Raw genomic sequence first — 16552 nt, 5'->3', positions numbered from 1 at the left:
AGGGAGTGGTTTTCACATTGCAATAGGTAATTTCCCTTTCGGGTACTCTCACCTTCTCATCATGCTGGAGATCAGTCACATCCAATCTGATTTAATTAGCACTGATGTGTCACTCCTCTCTGTGTATCCCTTTTTTCTTTTCTCTTCAAGCATCTGAGAAAGTGAGTGTTATCTCCTGAAAGTTTATGCCCTATTAAATTTGCTAGCCTTTAAAATGAGTCCAGTGACATTTTAATTATTTTGAGGCACAAAATAAAATGAATTCTTCCTCTCACTGCCTGTTTACCACCCTTGCCATTCACAGTCTGTATAAAACAGTTAATGATGTTACAGCCTAACAAGTATTTTCAGTCGTCTTACATTCATACCAACAAGATACACATTTTTTTAAAAAAATGTTTGATCTACAACTAATACAAAAGTTACACCAATAAAGAAACCCGAACTAATGATATTATGCATCAAGACTTATTGTGTTACCTTTTAATCTGATTAGGCCTCAACTGGAATAGGGATGTTAAATTTATATTAATGGGCTAATTAAATAGTCAATACAATTTGCATCAACTATTTGATTAATCAAGATGAGCGCCTCCACCTCCACCCTTGAAGTGTAACAATAGTCCTGGGGCTGTTGCTACACTTAAACAGCAAAAGCACTGGCCCTATGCTCCCCATAGAGTTTCAAAGTGGCAGCACTGCGTGGAGCCTGGGGTCCCCAGCTGACCCCGGGCTCCACACAGCGCTGCTGCTTTGAAACACTGTGGGGAGCCCTGCATCAGGCTTCACATGGCATTTCAGAGCAGCAGACACACATTGAGCCCAGGGTCTGCTTTGAAGCACCCCGTCCTCTTCCCCCACTCTTGCTGCCTCTTTCTTATAGAGGCAACAAGGTGTGGGGGGAAGCAATTAGTCAACTAGGGTGTTGATTATCTGGTAAGAATTTGCTTATCAGGCAGTCGACTAGTCGTTCACATCCCTAAACTGGAGTACTGTGTCCAGTCCTGGACACCACATTTCAAGAAAGATGTGGACAAATTGGAGAAGCCCTCAAAAATTGATTTTGGACATTCAAATAAAACTCAAAAATTGCTAAACATAAACACTGAATAAATGAAATTAATAACCCTACCCCCCAAAAAAATCTTGGAAACCCTGATTATAAATACCTTTATGGGAGAATGGATCAGATGAAATGGGACCTGGATATATTGTGAGTGCTTTTATGTTAGAATTCTTTATGTTAGAAGGCTTAGTGAAAATTGTATGTTTGACAAAAGGAGATAGTGTATGTAATAGTCTATTACATACAGTTGTATGAAATGTAACAGTTAGAGGAAGACAAAAGAGAAAACACAAGCACATTATCCTTCAAAAATAAGTATGGGGGAGAGAAGTAAGGGCTTGCCTGTATCAAGGCATGTTCCGTCTGAAGGAAAGGACTATGAGAGAGGAAATCTATTTTGTGTGTGAGAGGAAATCTTCTTTAGTAGTTTCAGAGAAAATATAACATTTATTAGTCAAATTGTCATTTTTAACTAAAATGGTGTAATGTAAGAGATCTTATGGTTTGCAGCAAAATGAACTTCAGTAGTTATCCATGCATTCACAGTAGGACTCTGCAATGCTTTAAAAACCCCCACAGTTTGCTGCATGTGAAAGTCTAATTGAAATAATTCAGAGCTATTCGACTATGGAAGCCCTGGGGGCCACAATTATACAGCACATGCCGAGGGCTACTACATATGTGTGGTTGCATATACATGCAGATATATATGCAAATAGCTTCTTTCACACTGACAGGCATGAATACAAAGATTAAGGCAAGACTATACAACACGCATGCCCCATTTAAGTCAGTTCTGTTAGTATTAATAAAATGCAATATTTACCTGTTTTCCACCCAGTTTGCACTTTTAATGAGCAATGATAGTCGAGGAGTTTAACTACTAAAATGTGTATCAACAGAAGACCATTATATTGACTACTTTTTTGTTTTGGCTTTCACCTATGGGCCGCGTGTTGAGCATCGTGTAAATTCAATCTGCGCTGTGGGCTGCAAACGAACAGGCTGTGGGCAGCAGGCATCCCGTGGGCCGCGTGTTGAGTAGCCCTGAAATAATTGATGCTTACAGAAGTGGCCAGCCCTGTAATACAGGAAAATGGCAAACATGCATTAGACATTCAGTAGGTAGAGCCCTGAAATTTACAAGTGAAGTGCTTCGGTGTAGTGATGAAGAGTTTCTATATAGCAGTGTGCCTTTGCCATTGATTTACTTCCATTTATGTTTTTTGCATATGCACACATTTTTCATAATTTGATGATGTATCTGCTAATTTTAGACATTAAATATTTTCAATTTTATAAGGAAAAAATTCAACCAGACACCAACTGCAAAGGTAGAGCTTTGGGAGAATACAATTGTTGCACTGGAATTGTATTAATTAATGTATTTCCTGACCATGTGTCTGCTTTACTTTTCTGCTTGCAAAGTCCATTTTCCACCTCCCCCATGCCATATTTATCATTTCCAAATTGTGTTTTAATAAATAGTTTACATTTCCAAAATGTCTTAATGAAATCTTGTGATGAACCTCTCTAGTTCAGCATCCTCAGAACCTGACTGGTTTTGAACCAGCGAATTTGCTGAACCACAGGAGGTCACTGTTGTCTAGCAGCATTACCAACACTTCCACTGCTTATTGGGATCTTAGAAGAGATTTAGAGGTAAATTAGAACTAAACAACAGCACAGAACATAGAGAACCAGGGCTGGTGGCTCTGAATACACTTTATGTGACCATGGGAAACTTGGCCACTCCCATCATAAGTGGATAATTGGCTAATTGGAATCATGCCGAACCAGAGAATGCCAGACTAGAGACATTCAATCTGTACTTTTTTTGACATTACTTTAGCACTCTATCATCCATACATTATAATTTTACATCAAATAATTAAACCACTTTTGGGGACAGAGTTCATTAAATAGTATTAATTAAAACAGATTGGTAAATATGAAAATATTGTTGATTTCCTTCCCCCTATTTTTAAAGAACTATTAAATGAAAAATTTCTGACTAGTTATAGAGATTATCAAAACCAGGACACATTTATGAATGTATTAATTATATTTTTGTGATTTAAATACAATTACAAAACTTGGATTAAAATGTTCTCATCAGAATTTGTTTTTAAAATGGAAAAAAAATGTGTATTTTGAATTTGAGCTTAAATGAAAGGTGACAGATATTGCCACAGCTTACTCATCATTTTAACCACTACTTTTGGTGCACATTTCACTTTTTCAGGGTGATGTGATAGCCATGGACAAAATAGCTAACAAAGTAAAAAAAATCAAGGAAAATGCAGCATTGTTGCAGCTGAATTGCATTAAGGCATTTTGCTGTGATGGAACTAAGGCACTTGCCATTGGGAAGACCGAGGATGGACAAGGTAAATAAATGATTTAAAGAATTTTGATTATCTTTTAGAAGAAAATGATTTTTGCTGGTGTTGTTAAACTGGCCACAGTATCCAAAGTCTTTGAAACTTTTGCACGTATTGCTTTAACACTGTGGAATATCCTTTTACTTTCTACTCTTCTGCAATTCCTATCAGTTTCTCAGCACTGCACACGGGAAAACTCTTTAACTGTCCTTATTCATTCCTTCTCCAGCTAACATAGGCGAGAAACTACCTATTAAGCCTTTCTTCATTATACTGTTTAAACCTACACTCTTAAGTTTTTTGGCTTTTGTCAGCTGTGTCACATCAGTGACTTTGGCAGATCACTTCAGCTCTGTATGCCTCTGAATCATCTGTAGAATAAGGATATTAATATTTAACTCCCTGGAGTACAGTGAAACTTTGTTAATGTTTGTACAGCTGTTAGATGGAAACTGCTATAGAAGCATAGACCATTACTTTTATTTTAGGTTCATTTCATTTGATTTTCTGAGGTGCTATTTTTATTATTCTGTTCCCAGGATGGAAATTTTGAAATGGTGTATTTTTGTCTTTGATTCTTTTTAGTTTGCTATGCTAATTAAACTGTACCTTTTCAAAAGGGAACAGTTAATTGCCTTTCCCTGGTAATTCAGCAAGGACAGTAGCTAGTAAAACTACAGTTTTGCATAATTCATGCATTTTCCACATGTGAAGCAGTCCTTGTTAATGCCCCATAGTTTTCAGTCAGATTGATTTCCAAGGTCAAATACAACATTTTCATAAAGTTTTTCAACAAATACATACATATTTTATGATAGTTGGTATTTAGTGCTTGCACAGGTGAAGAAACCATCGCAGTAGAAAGAACCAGTCAGAGTACAGATAATATTTGTGCAGACTTAACTACACACCTCTGCACTGAGGTTTCTCAAAATGCTCTCTATTTTAATCCACAATCTCTCTTGGACAACAGTTATAAAATAGGGTGATTTGGGTAGTGCTGATATCTGACTGGGTAGCTTTAGGATGATGCCACCAACTTATTTTTTACTTGTGATCTAAATTGATTTTTTGGAAGGCATTAATAGATACAACTTCTTCCCTCACTGGCTACTCCACGATGTATGTGGGGAAACAGTTCCTCTTTCATCTAAGGTCCTGAATTGAGCTGTTATCCTATTCCTGGTGCTGTAAGAACTTCTGGGTTGTAGAGCCTAGTACAGTACAGGAGAAGACACAGATTCATGGTAGGGAATTGTAACTCCAAATAGTATTCTTACTGTAATTTTTGGAGCCAGATTTTGTCACATTCCAGAGCTTACAACCAAAGTACAGTGTTTTTTTAAATATTGTACGTTCAGGACATTAAATTAGGGTTGAGGAATGCTAAAGCCTAGGTTGATCTCAAATTATTGAAGTTCACAGTGTTGTTAAGATAGTGCTAAGTACAATGCTTTCTTTTCAGGAATGAAATCTAGATAGTCATTACTTGCTGCTCCTTACTTGTGGATTAGTTCACTTCTGCAAACATGATATACAGAATACAAACCCCTTCATGGCACACAATCAGTTATAGCTTCTCATTATCTATGGGTGAAGTCTCAAGAGAAGAAGGCTCTGTGCAATGTATACTTAACTGGTTTTGCCACTGTTCTTAAAAAAATTAATTGCCCTTTGCAGAAGGCCCTCCGTTCTCAGCAGAGTCATTTGATCGAATTCTTCTTGATGTTCCTTGTAGTGGGATGGGACAGAGACCAAATATGGCCTATTCCTGTACTCTGAAAGAAGTGACATCATATCAGCCATTGCAACGCAAGCTTTTCAGCACGGTATGTATGAATCATTAAAGTACTAATGAAAACTACACATAGTTTACAGTTAAGGGTTATATAAATGCAGCTTACCTCATCTGAATACAGTCATCCTTCAGTTTCTCCTGGCTCTCTAATACTTGGATGCTGTGATGTACAGAAGTCTTCCATCCAGGGCAAATAAAAGCCCAAAATAAAGGACTTCCAAAAAATAATGCTTCCCTGTTCCTGTGCTGACTCCTTCCCTTTCATTGTAGGGGCTATTCCAATTCTTTGCTACTCCCTGGGTCTTCAGTTCTTGCACTGGCACCACTGATGCACCTTTGTGTTCACCCATCCCTTAGTGCATGACACAGCCTAAGCTAAATGTTTTTTTCCTCTAGGGTCTTCCCTGATCATTCCTCTTGATCAGAGAGTGAAAGGACTGTGGCTTTCTTCTCATCTGTGTAAGCCAAAATTAGGCCTCTAAATAACTAGGTCTCAAGCCTGTGCAGCTGCTTTGTTGCCCCAGGTCTTGTCCTACACCTGCTTCCTCTTCCCCACAAATCAAGTCTTCTTCATAGTATGTAAGTCTCCTTTCAGGTCCTGTCTAGTGTTCCCTATAAGCTGCGCAGTAGCACAGCTTCACAGGTGATCAATCAGTCCCGCCCAGTCAGGCTCAGGGCTCCGTGGACGGGATCCTGTGAAGCCATGCTGCCATGCAGTTTAGAGGGAACACTGGTTCTGTCGTAGGCTTCTTGACACACATTGCCCTGTTTAGGTTCATTTGCTAGCTCCCTCTCCACAGAGAATCATCACAAAGCTTGGTATGCCCTTGGAGAGCCCTTCTCAACAAGTTTCTATTTCTTCCAGCTCTTCCCTGCCATCGAGAGACCCACAACAGACCTTCCCTCATCAAGGGTGAGCCCCATCAGCAAGCTGGTGCTTTTCTCCAGCTCCCCATTGTAGACTACATTAAGTCTTATGTTAAACTTAAAAAACAACAAATGGTCTGGTAGCACTTTATAGACTAACAAAACGTATAGATGGTATCATGAGTTTTCGTGGGCACAGACAACTCCGGTCATTTGAAGAAGTGAGCTGTGCCCACGAAAGTTCATGATACCATCTACATGTTTTGTTAGTCTATACAGGATAAACTTAAAAAACAACAAATGGTCTGATAGTACTAACTCGGCTACTCCCTGAGGTCTTATGTTGTTGTTCTTGGGGTCTCTTTCATTTGGAAATTATTTCTGTCTACATATCTTGCCCTTCTTTTGAGCAGGCCTTGCTTCTAGTCATAGTTCCCAGCATACCTGACCTAAAAAGGCTAATACTGGAGTAGGAATGTGTTTGGCACAAACTTGCCCCTGAAAGGCTAGCACACTCTGATAGACAGATACACTTCACTGATAAAAATTTCAAGCTTCAGTTGATATCCACACCCCTCTCACTGCAGTGGAATTACCCACCCATCTCTTCTGAAGTTGAGAACTCTACTATTTCCTATATCATCAAATCTATTTGGGGATTTCACATTTTTGTATCCTCTTCTTAAACTAGTTTACATTTAAGGGATGCTCTCTTGGATAGACTGCAGAGTCAGTTGAATACTAGGAAGTCTTGGTACTCTGGTTCCTACGAGGGATGTTAACAGGTAGCTGGCTAACCATTTAACTAATAAGAAATTGCTTATCGGTTAACTGTCCTGGCTAAAAGCAACAAACCTCCCCTCCTCCCAAGTGCTCTGCATTTAAAATTCAGGCTGAGTTTAAATTACGAACATTCAGGACAGCCGCCAGCCGCCCCATACTCTGTATCAGAGGCAGCAGTGCGGGACAGCAGCAGCCCCAGTCCATGCATGAGGGGCCCTGAGCTCCCCATTTACAGAGGTTGTTCTTGCATCCCACAAAGCAGCCTCTGTCCATGGGGCACCCAGGCGCCCATGAACAGGGTCTGCTGCTGCACAGCAGCCTCTGTCCATGGCATGCTGGGCTTGCCGCAGATAGAGGTTGCTTTGTGAGATGCTGGAACAACCTCTGTCCACAGAGAGCTCAGGGCCCCCCGTGGACTGGGGCTGCTGATGCCCTGTGGGTGTTATGATTAAAAGAAGCACACAGGACATTTTTCAGGGGGATAAGGAAACACGCAGCATATGCATTCACATGCACACGCTGATGGAATAATTACCAGTCTGTTGCTCGACTCAACTTATTGGCCAGATAAGTTGAGTACGAGGGAGGAGCCGGGTTCTTGTCAGTCCAGACTGGTGCTCCATGATCTTAGCAGGACAGAACCTGAAGAACCATACTGGACACCCAGTCCTTTATAGGATTTTCCTTCCATGCAAGTTTATGCATTTTGCCTTGTCAGGTCTTAATCAGTCATTCACAATCACAATCAGTTTTTCTATGACATATGTTTATCTGGAGGTTGTTCTCGCAGTCATCTAATATCAGTGTGCTGATGACCCTTCCGGGGTGTTGTCTTCTGGCGAAACTTGTTGTTTGTTGCCTGTCAGGGGATGCTTGCCACTAACTTCAGGGCTCGTCAATCTGCCTCGGTCCGGTTTGCGTCTTCCGTGTGCTTTAGCTTAGCTGATAATTATTTGGTGCTTCTGAGTTTCCAGCCCCTCCTCTGACCATTTGGTCATGCAGTGGCCTTCACACTTATCTCTCCTAAAACATTCTCTCTCTCATTCACACAAACAATACATTTACACAATTGCAGCGTGGGACAAAAGGGTACTTTTATTCACTTTAACAAAGTTACAAAGTCTTTCAACATTACGCTTCTTTCTGTCTATTACAAGGCATCACTGACATCACTATGCATTACAATATTCCATCCCTTCACTTTAATATCAGACCATGCTAACATCAAAAGAGCTGGAGCTAAGTTAACAAAGCTGCCTGGCCTGTCTGTGGCCTACATCTTGTGTTTAAGTTTAATCCAAACCTTTTCCTATAACACACATTCATTATGACTGACTAATTTATTGCCTACAGAATTACAAGGCTACACAGGAGCTGATTTTTAAACTAGCTCCCCTCATGGATCAGCTTCCACCTGATACAGAGGCAGCAGTGTGGAGTGGCAGGGGGCATCCTGGGAGTGGGGCTGGGAGCGCACTAACTGCCAGCCCCATCCCCAGGGACCATCAAATAACCATGTAACTGCTAAGAATGGTTGTGGTTATACAATTACTAAAATAAAGCCTTTTCCGACCGATACTGTAAACCTCGCTGCACGAGGCATAAGGGATTGGTCGGAAAAGCTGACCAGTCCCCGTCTAGACTGCCGCTTTTTGCCGCGGCGGCACTTTGCCGGCAAAAAGTGGTGGCCATTTCTATTTAAATGAAGTGTGGGATATTTAAATCTCCACTTCATTTGCAATAGCGATGTGCCTAATCTGCATCCCTCTGTTGGCAGAGGGGTGTAGTTTAGACACACCCCTGGTCTTTTAGATCCCTACTACCTTGGTCAGAACAAGATGGGAAAACAGAAGCAGTTGTGTTCAGCTCAGTTTTCCCATATTCACATCTGACAGAGTTAGAGGAAGGAAATTTTAAATCTGTACCTAGAAACCTTCAGATACATAATACAAGATCAATTGTGTGCCCCTTTCAAAAGGCTTATATTTTTCTTAGAGATTAATCTTAGAGCCTAAGAACATCTTAGATATATAAAATTTCTTCATATTTGAGCTCGAGTAACTAAAGTATAATAATGTAATAGGAAATGACATTCTTTTCTAACCCTTTTTTTTGTTCCTTCATTTTCAACAGAAGATAACAGACTAATAATTTCATAATATGTGGGAACAAAATCAGTTGTCAGTCAGTGATCAGAAAACGCCATGTCCACATTTGGCTTTTGCTGATGAAAATAAATCCAATCTACATCTGGATGAGTTACACAGAGATTTCCAAAGGGCTGTTTGGAAGGAAGAAGTCACTTCCCTCATCCCAGGAAGCTCTAATGCTAATAGGGCAGGAAAGGCTTTCTGATTGGTAGAATTGTGTAATGCAAACACTCGTCTTTCTTCTAGACATGAACTTAGAAATGTTAGGTCTTTTATTGCATCCCTTAAAAGGGACAAAATGTCTGTATACAATTAGCAGAATGCCTGAGTCATAGACAGAAAGATTCTGGCCTAAATATGTGTTACATTTACCTACTGTACCATAACAGTTCCAAATACATATGCAAATCATAATTAACCTTTAAGAAAACTTACTTTACTACTGTATTGCACAAAGTAATTACGCATATAAGTTTCAGAGGGTAGCCTTATTAGTCTGTTCCAGCAAAAACAATGGGCAGTCCTGTGGCACCTTAAAGATGAACAAATTTATTTGGGCATAAGTTTGAGTGGATTGGAACCTGCTTCTTCAGAAGCATCATACATTTGTTAGTCTTTAAGGTGCCACAAGACTCCATGTTGTTTCTGAATTGAAGTTGTTTATACCATGCAAGCTGAACCACAGTCTCTTTCTAGGCAGTGAAATTGCTGAAGCCAGGAGGCATTTTAGTGTATAGTACATGTACAATTACACTGTCTGAAAATGAGGAGCAAGTCGCCTGGGCCCTGGAAACTTTTCCCTGCCTGCAGCTTCAGTCACAGGTAGGAACAGTTTCATTTTACTACATGCAGTTCAGTATGAAGGTTTTATCATTGAAATTTTAAGCAATATGCCAAATAATTCTTCTGCAGAAAACTACTCTGGAAACAGTGAAGAAATGGTGTATGTGACTTCATAATTTCAGGCATTTTTAGTTTCTGCAGATATGAATAGTGTTTGGATTTTTATACATCTATTTATAATAGCCGTGCCATGACACTTAAAATACTCCTTGCTGGTGTGTGGTAAGATATTGCTCAGAAGAATACAATAAAGTACATTTAAAACCACTGTGTAGCAAATACTGAAACTTCTGGTATGTAGTATCTATAGGTAGTTAGAAATGGATTTGCAATTAGAAGTACTTGAGGAACAGGAAAGTCTTGTCACTGGTAAGTGACAACAGTGTTGACCAATGAAAATAGTCTTCGATGAAGTCTTCTGTTAGCATCCTACATGCTGTATGTTGTTGCAGTATTGTACTTTGTAACAACTAACATCCTCCTCTCTTCTCCCCCGTCCAGGAGTGCTCTGCTCCGAGCCTCCCAACCCCCTTTAGGCAGGGTCGGGGGGCTGATGCCCCCCCCCCCGATTTGTACAGGACATTGCTGTCTGTTCCCATTCATCAGGGAGGGAAGGGACAGTGCACAGTTGCTGCATTCTTCACTCTGGCTGGAGAGTACAGGGGGCAGACGAGTCTGAACCTGCTGGAGTTGTAGCAGCCATTGAAAGGTGCTTCTCACCTGAGCCCAAGCTGCTACAATGAGAGAGGATTGGGGTAGTTGTGTGTCTCCATGATAGCATGCATACTGAAGCTCTCATCCCCATCCCCACTCCAGAGCAATGAGTTAAATGAAGCATGTGCATTATTAATTTTATTTTCCAAAAACATGCATTAATTAAGGGACTCGAGAACATGCCAGGTGTAAATCTTCTAGTAAGTTATAAAGCAAATGAAGTAAATAGAAAACCTCCCATTGATGACAGTATTGTAGGATTTCACTCATAAAGTTGAACAACATTCACTCACTATTGTTTTCTATGGAGCTGTATAGGTAGCAGTCACAAGCTCTGTTTAAACACTTGATATTTCACCCAAATAACAGTTTTATTTAATTCTAAAACCAATTAATACAGAGTTGGGTTTACATTTCTAAAACTTTAAAACTAAATACATTGCCTCCCTGTACATGTGTGTGGTACATGGAATTTTTTGCCAGGGTTAGCACCTATATTGTATGAAGTACTTGTGTTTCGCGTCTAATTTTTTAAAATTAGGGAGTGACCTTAAACCAGGTGTATTCCCATAATATTTCCATATACATTTTATGATTTTTGTGTAAGTATATTTCCAGTAGCATGAGCCAGGATGCTCTTTCCTTTTCCTTATGAAGGAATAAAACAGAGCAAATTCCTGGAGCTGGGAACAGCTTGGCTTTGGCTCATATAGAAATTACATATTAAATATTCAATTAAAATTATTCTACCAGTGTGTTACACTACATCTTTCTGTACATAATTTCTTGCTGAATTAATATTTTAATGTGTTTTTAATTAATTAAAACAGTAATTGCAGACTGATGTAAATAAAATGCTTTGCTTTCTCACTCAAAGGAACCATGTATTGGAGGAGAAGGCATGATGGGAGCTGGATTGTCACATGATCAGCTAAAGCTGCTGCAGAGATTTGATCCATCCAGTGTGACTTCACATGGAATGGATATTAATTCCTTGCACGATTCTAGGGAAGAAGACCTGATCTTGCTGGCAAATAAAGACTGCATAGGATTTTTTATTGCAAAATTTATTAAATTGAACAGCAAATAGGCATTTAACAACACAATCTGGAAAAAACAGCTGTTTAAATTAAGAATGATCCACCTGTTAACTATTTCTTCTTGTGCATTGTTATCAAGTCAACAGGCTGATGACATGCTTTGGATTCAGTGAAATCTCCCAGCTGCTCCACTGGAATAGAGCCACAGATTGGAGCAAGAAAGTCATAGTTGCAGGAGCTGTTGATTCATTTTTTAAGTCTCTCTTTAGTTTTTGTATCCGTGGCAGATGGAAAAGTAAATGGATTCAGATTTCTGCTTGTTGACTTGATATGAATAGTATTGCAGGTTACAATTACTGTTTGTTCTCGTGTTTTCACTTGTTGATTTAATGTGTACAGCTCTGCAGAGGGACAGGTTTAGCTATGGGAATTTAAATTGTGTAAAATGCAAAACCCCCCAGATTAAATTAATTGAAAAAGATAGTCAAATTTTGCAAAGAATAATTTTTCTGGGGGGTTTACAAATAACTTCATCACTGAATAGGGACATAAAATAGTCACATCTCACAAAGAGCTCTTTTATAAGTTAATAACATCCCATATTCTCTGACACGTGCACACACACTCTCTCTCTCTCTCTCTCTCTCTCTCTCCAACTAGGTTTTGTAACATGTCAAACTTGCCATATGTAAGTCTGGATCAGTTCAGAAACAGCAATACTGGATTGATTGATCTGTGATAGTTATAAAGTCTAATATCACTTGCAACATGAGGGCTGCAGTTTAATCATCTATGCATTTGGAATGGTGAAAATCTAAGCTTTTTCATGGCACAGAGCACCACATTCCTGTTGCTACCTCAATGATTATGTGATATCCAGTTGTAGAATTCAGAGAATCGTGGAAGTGTAGGGTTGGAATGGAACTCGGTCATCAAGCACAGGTCCCTGCACTGAGACAGGACCAATTAAACCTAGATCAGCGGTCACCAACCAGTAGATCAGTGACTACTAGTAGATCTTAGAGCCTCTGATGGGTGATCCTGACTGGTTTGCCCAAAAAGCTATCAAGTGCCAGCACTTGGGTTACCCCCCCCCCCCCCCTACTGTGCATCTATTGCTCTTTGCATTGGAGCTGCCCCCTTCTCCTAACATACACACACACTCGAGAGCCTCTTGCTTTCTGGGCAGGTCTGGGAAGGGAATGGAGGGGGAGCTGATGTCAGGGTGCCCCCTCTCGCACCCTGTATTCTATCACCACAGAACGGAGGGGGCACAGCAGGACTTGGGATGGAGTTTGCTGTCTGCTTTTGAGAGTGGTGCAGGGCTGGGGCAGAGGTGAGCCTGCCTTAGCCCCACTGCACCACCACCCAGGAGCCACCTGAGGTAAGCAGTGTCCAGGTTGAGGCAGCTCTCAACCCCTGCCCCAGTCATGAAGCCCCTTCTACACCCCAACGCCCAGCTGCAGACTCAGCTCACAGTCCCTCTCACACTCCAAATCCCATAGCCCAGGACCAGTGTGTGTTCCCCAGGCCTCTGTTCCAGCCTAGTGAAAGGGAGGGAAGATGAGGGAGGAAGGCAGAGGCAGGGCCTTGGAGAAGAGGCAAGGGTATTGGGGTTTGAAGTAGATCCTGGATTGCACTTAAATACAAAGTGATCTTGTGCTTAAAAAGATTGGAGTTTACTGACCTACACCATCCCTGACAGGTGTTTGACTAACCTGTTCTTAAATACTGTAACAGGCTTTCAAGCTGTCACAGAGTCATCAGTGGTTAACTACCTTTATCATTATTAGATAGTGAAAATGGTCTATCTAGTCTCATTATGTCTCCCATCTTCATGGAAGATACAAGAACAATTGGGCACCATTGTTACCTGTAAGCTGAGTGCTTATGGGGCGGCTCAGGAGAAATTCAGATGCCACACCATTCATTTGAAGGGTGCCCACAGTTTTGTGTTTCTGTTGGTGATGCACATTTGCACATGCCTTGGAAGCACACAATTTATTCCTCACATGGATGGAAAAGACTAGAAGGAACATCGTTGGACTCTGTTGTCTTTATAATAGCCTTTAACATACGTTAAGACAGTTACCAAGTCACCCCCCATCTCCCAGATTTCTTTTTCTTAAGCCTTATCAGGCTCTTGTTTTTTAAAATCTTTCCACACAGGTCAGGTTTGCTAAACCAGTGGGCCTCAAGCTTTTTAGTGTCATGCCCTTAACACCTCTGTCCCTCCCCGCTGGTGCTGTATCTATGACTTACAGCGGGTGCACAAGAATAGGAGGTGCTACATCTCGGAGTGGGGCCAGGAGGTTGAAGGTCAGGACTGGAGTCTCAGTGGCACAGCCATTGCTGAGTTTGGGGCAGGGTTGGGGACTGTCCTGTGCCCCTCTGATGTTCTTTTGTGTGCCCCACAGTTTGGGGACCATTTTTTATTATGGGTGTACTTGTTTTGACGTTTAAATTTATCCATCTCTTTCCTAAAGTAGTGACTGACTTACTTTGGTGTCTTACATACCTGTTAATGTGGGGATATTAACCTATTTGAAAATGTTGTTTCATATTCAGTTTGTGATTCATTCTAGCTCCCAGTTCTTTTTCCCTGCAGGAATACCACCAAGCCAGTTAGCCCTCTTTTTTTCATAGATTCATAGACTTTAAGGTCAGAAGTGACCATTATGATCATCTAGTCTTACCCCCTGCACAGTGCAGGCCACAGAATCTCACCCACCCCTCTTAGAATAATCCTCTCACCTATGTCTCAGATATTGAAGCCTTCAAATACTTTGAAGGCCCCAAGATGCAGAGAATCCTCCAGCTGTGATCTGTGCCCCATGCTACAGAGGAAGGCAAAAAACCTCCAGGGTCTCTGCCAATCTACCCTGGAGGAAAATTCCTTCCTGACCCTAAATATGGCGATCAGCTAAACCCTGAGCATGTGGGCAAGACTCACCAGCCAGACACCCAGAAAGCTCTCCATAGTAACTCTTATCATCCCTCCATTGACCTATTTCCCACTGATAATGAATTGTCAATTAGTTACCAAGATCATGTTCTCAAACCATACCCTTATCATAGAATCATAGAATTAGAAGAGACATCAGAAGGTCATCAAGTCCAGCCCACTGCTCTAGGCAGGACCAATCCCATCTAAATCAACCAGGCCAGGGCTTTGTCAAGCCGGGACTTGAACACCTCTAGGGATGGAGACTCCACTACTTCCCTAGGTAACCCATTCTAGTACTTCACTACCCTCCTAGTGAAATAGTTTTTCCTAATATCCAACCTGGACCTCTCCCACCATAACTTGAGACCATTGCTCCTTGTTCTGCCATCTGTCACTACTGAGAACAGCCTCTCTCCATCCTCTTTGGAACCTCCCTTCAGGAAGTTGAAGGCTGCTATCATATCCCCCCTCACTCTTTGCTTCTCCAGACTAAACAGACCCAACTCCCTCAGCCTCTCCTCATAGGTCATATGCTCCAGCCCCCTAATCATTTTGGTTGCCCTCCGCTGGACCCTCTCCAATGCATCCACATCCTTTTTGTAGTGTGGGGCCCAGAACTGGACACAATACTCCAGATGTGGCCTCACCAATGCCGAATAAAGGGGAATAATGACATCTCTGGATCTGCTGGCAATGCTTCTCTTAATGCAGCCTAATATGCCATTAGCCTTCTTGGCTACAAGGGCACACTGTTGACTCATATCCAGCTTCTCATCCACTGTAACCCCCAGGTCCTTTTCTGCAGAACTACTACTCAACTGGTTGGTTCCCAGCTTGTAACTATGCTTGGGATTCTTCTGTCCCAAGTGCAGGACTCTACACTTGTCCTTGTTGAACCTCATCAGATTTCTTGTGGCCCAATCCTCCAATTTGTCTAAGTCACTCTGGACCCTATCTCTGCCCTTGAGCATATCTACCTCTCCCCCTAGCTTAGTGTCATCTGCAAACTTAGTGAAGGTGCAATCCATCTCCTCATCCAGGTCATTAATAAAGATATTAAACAAAACCGGTCCTAGAACTGAACCTTGGGGCACTCCACTAGAAACCTACCGTCACCCTGACATCGAGCCTCAACCTGGCAGCCCCCCAGCTGCTCTACCCCAGGTGTCCCCAAGTTAGCTGCTGCTGAAACTGATCAGCAGCTGATTCCAGGAAGCCTGGGGCAAAGCAGCTCTGCCTTGGGCTTCCTGTAGTCAGCCGCTGGTCAGTTTCAGCAGTGGCTGAATCGGGGACACATGGGGTACAATATGTACCAGTTCCGACTTACATACAAATTCAACTTAAGAACAAACCTACAGTCCCTATCTTGTACGTAACCCGGTGACTGCCTGTACCTTGATTTTTGACCAGTTCTCCAAGGTAATTTTGAATTTTACCCCTGACATACTTGCAACCTCTTCCTAGCTTGCTGTCATAGTGTAGGCTTCACTCAGTTGTTAATGACATCATAGTAACATGCTGCTTCCTTTCCTCCATCTCCATTGGAACACTGTGGGGGCTAATGTAACCCTAACTGCTAGAGACAGAATCAACGCTTAGTGCTATCTGCAAACTGTTAACTGCTAGCTGATCAGGAGCTATCAGATCTGAATTGAGAAGGGAATTAAAAAAAGATGGCAATGAGAACTGGTTAACTTTAATAAATTTACAAAAACGTGTACTGCTCCTGAGTGCCTATAGCTATTTGGGGTACTTACACAGTTCACTCAGGCTATGTCTACACGGCAGGCTACTTGCGCAAGAATGGTCGTTCTTGCGCAAAAACTTAGAGCGTCTACACTGCACGTGCATTCTTCCGCAAGTAAATTTACAGTACAGTATCGGAAAACAGGGCTTCTTGCATGAGAGCTCTGACGCTCCATATCAAGGAGAAGCCTCCTTGCGCAAGAAGGCAGTGTGG

The 16552-nt window shown here is 41.5% G+C and overlaps 1 protein-coding gene across 6 annotated transcripts in view; it reads left to right on the top strand.

The window, feature by feature from the left end:
- Nucleotides 1-16310, top strand: part of NSUN6 (NOP2/Sun RNA methyltransferase 6) — a 50237-nt gene extending 33927 nt beyond the window's left edge. For 5 of the 6 annotated variants that reach the window (XM_075922482.1, XM_075922481.1, XM_075922479.1 and 2 more), the window contains 4 exons: nt 3312-3456; nt 5131-5279; nt 9745-9870; nt 11483-16310. In XM_075922482.1, the coding sequence (XP_075778597.1) occupies nt 3312-3456; nt 5131-5279; nt 9745-9870; nt 11483-11695 (633 nt within the window). In that variant the 3' untranslated portion in view covers nt 11696-16310. Of the gene's footprint in view, nt 1-3311; nt 3457-5130; nt 5280-6113; nt 6346-9744; nt 9871-11482 lie in introns of those variants that run through there. The other variant, XM_075922483.1, reaches the window with a different exon arrangement.
- The last annotated feature ends 242 nt before the right edge of the window (nt 16311-16552 follow it).

This window comes from Pelodiscus sinensis, chromosome 2 (assembly GCF_049634645.1).
Source record: "Pelodiscus sinensis isolate JC-2024 chromosome 2, ASM4963464v1, whole genome shotgun sequence".
In the NCBI taxonomy this organism is placed as follows: domain Eukaryota; kingdom Metazoa; phylum Chordata; order Testudines; family Trionychidae; genus Pelodiscus; species Pelodiscus sinensis.
The sequence above is the reverse complement of the archived record's forward strand: the minus strand, read 5'-3'. Positions and strand labels throughout refer to the sequence as shown.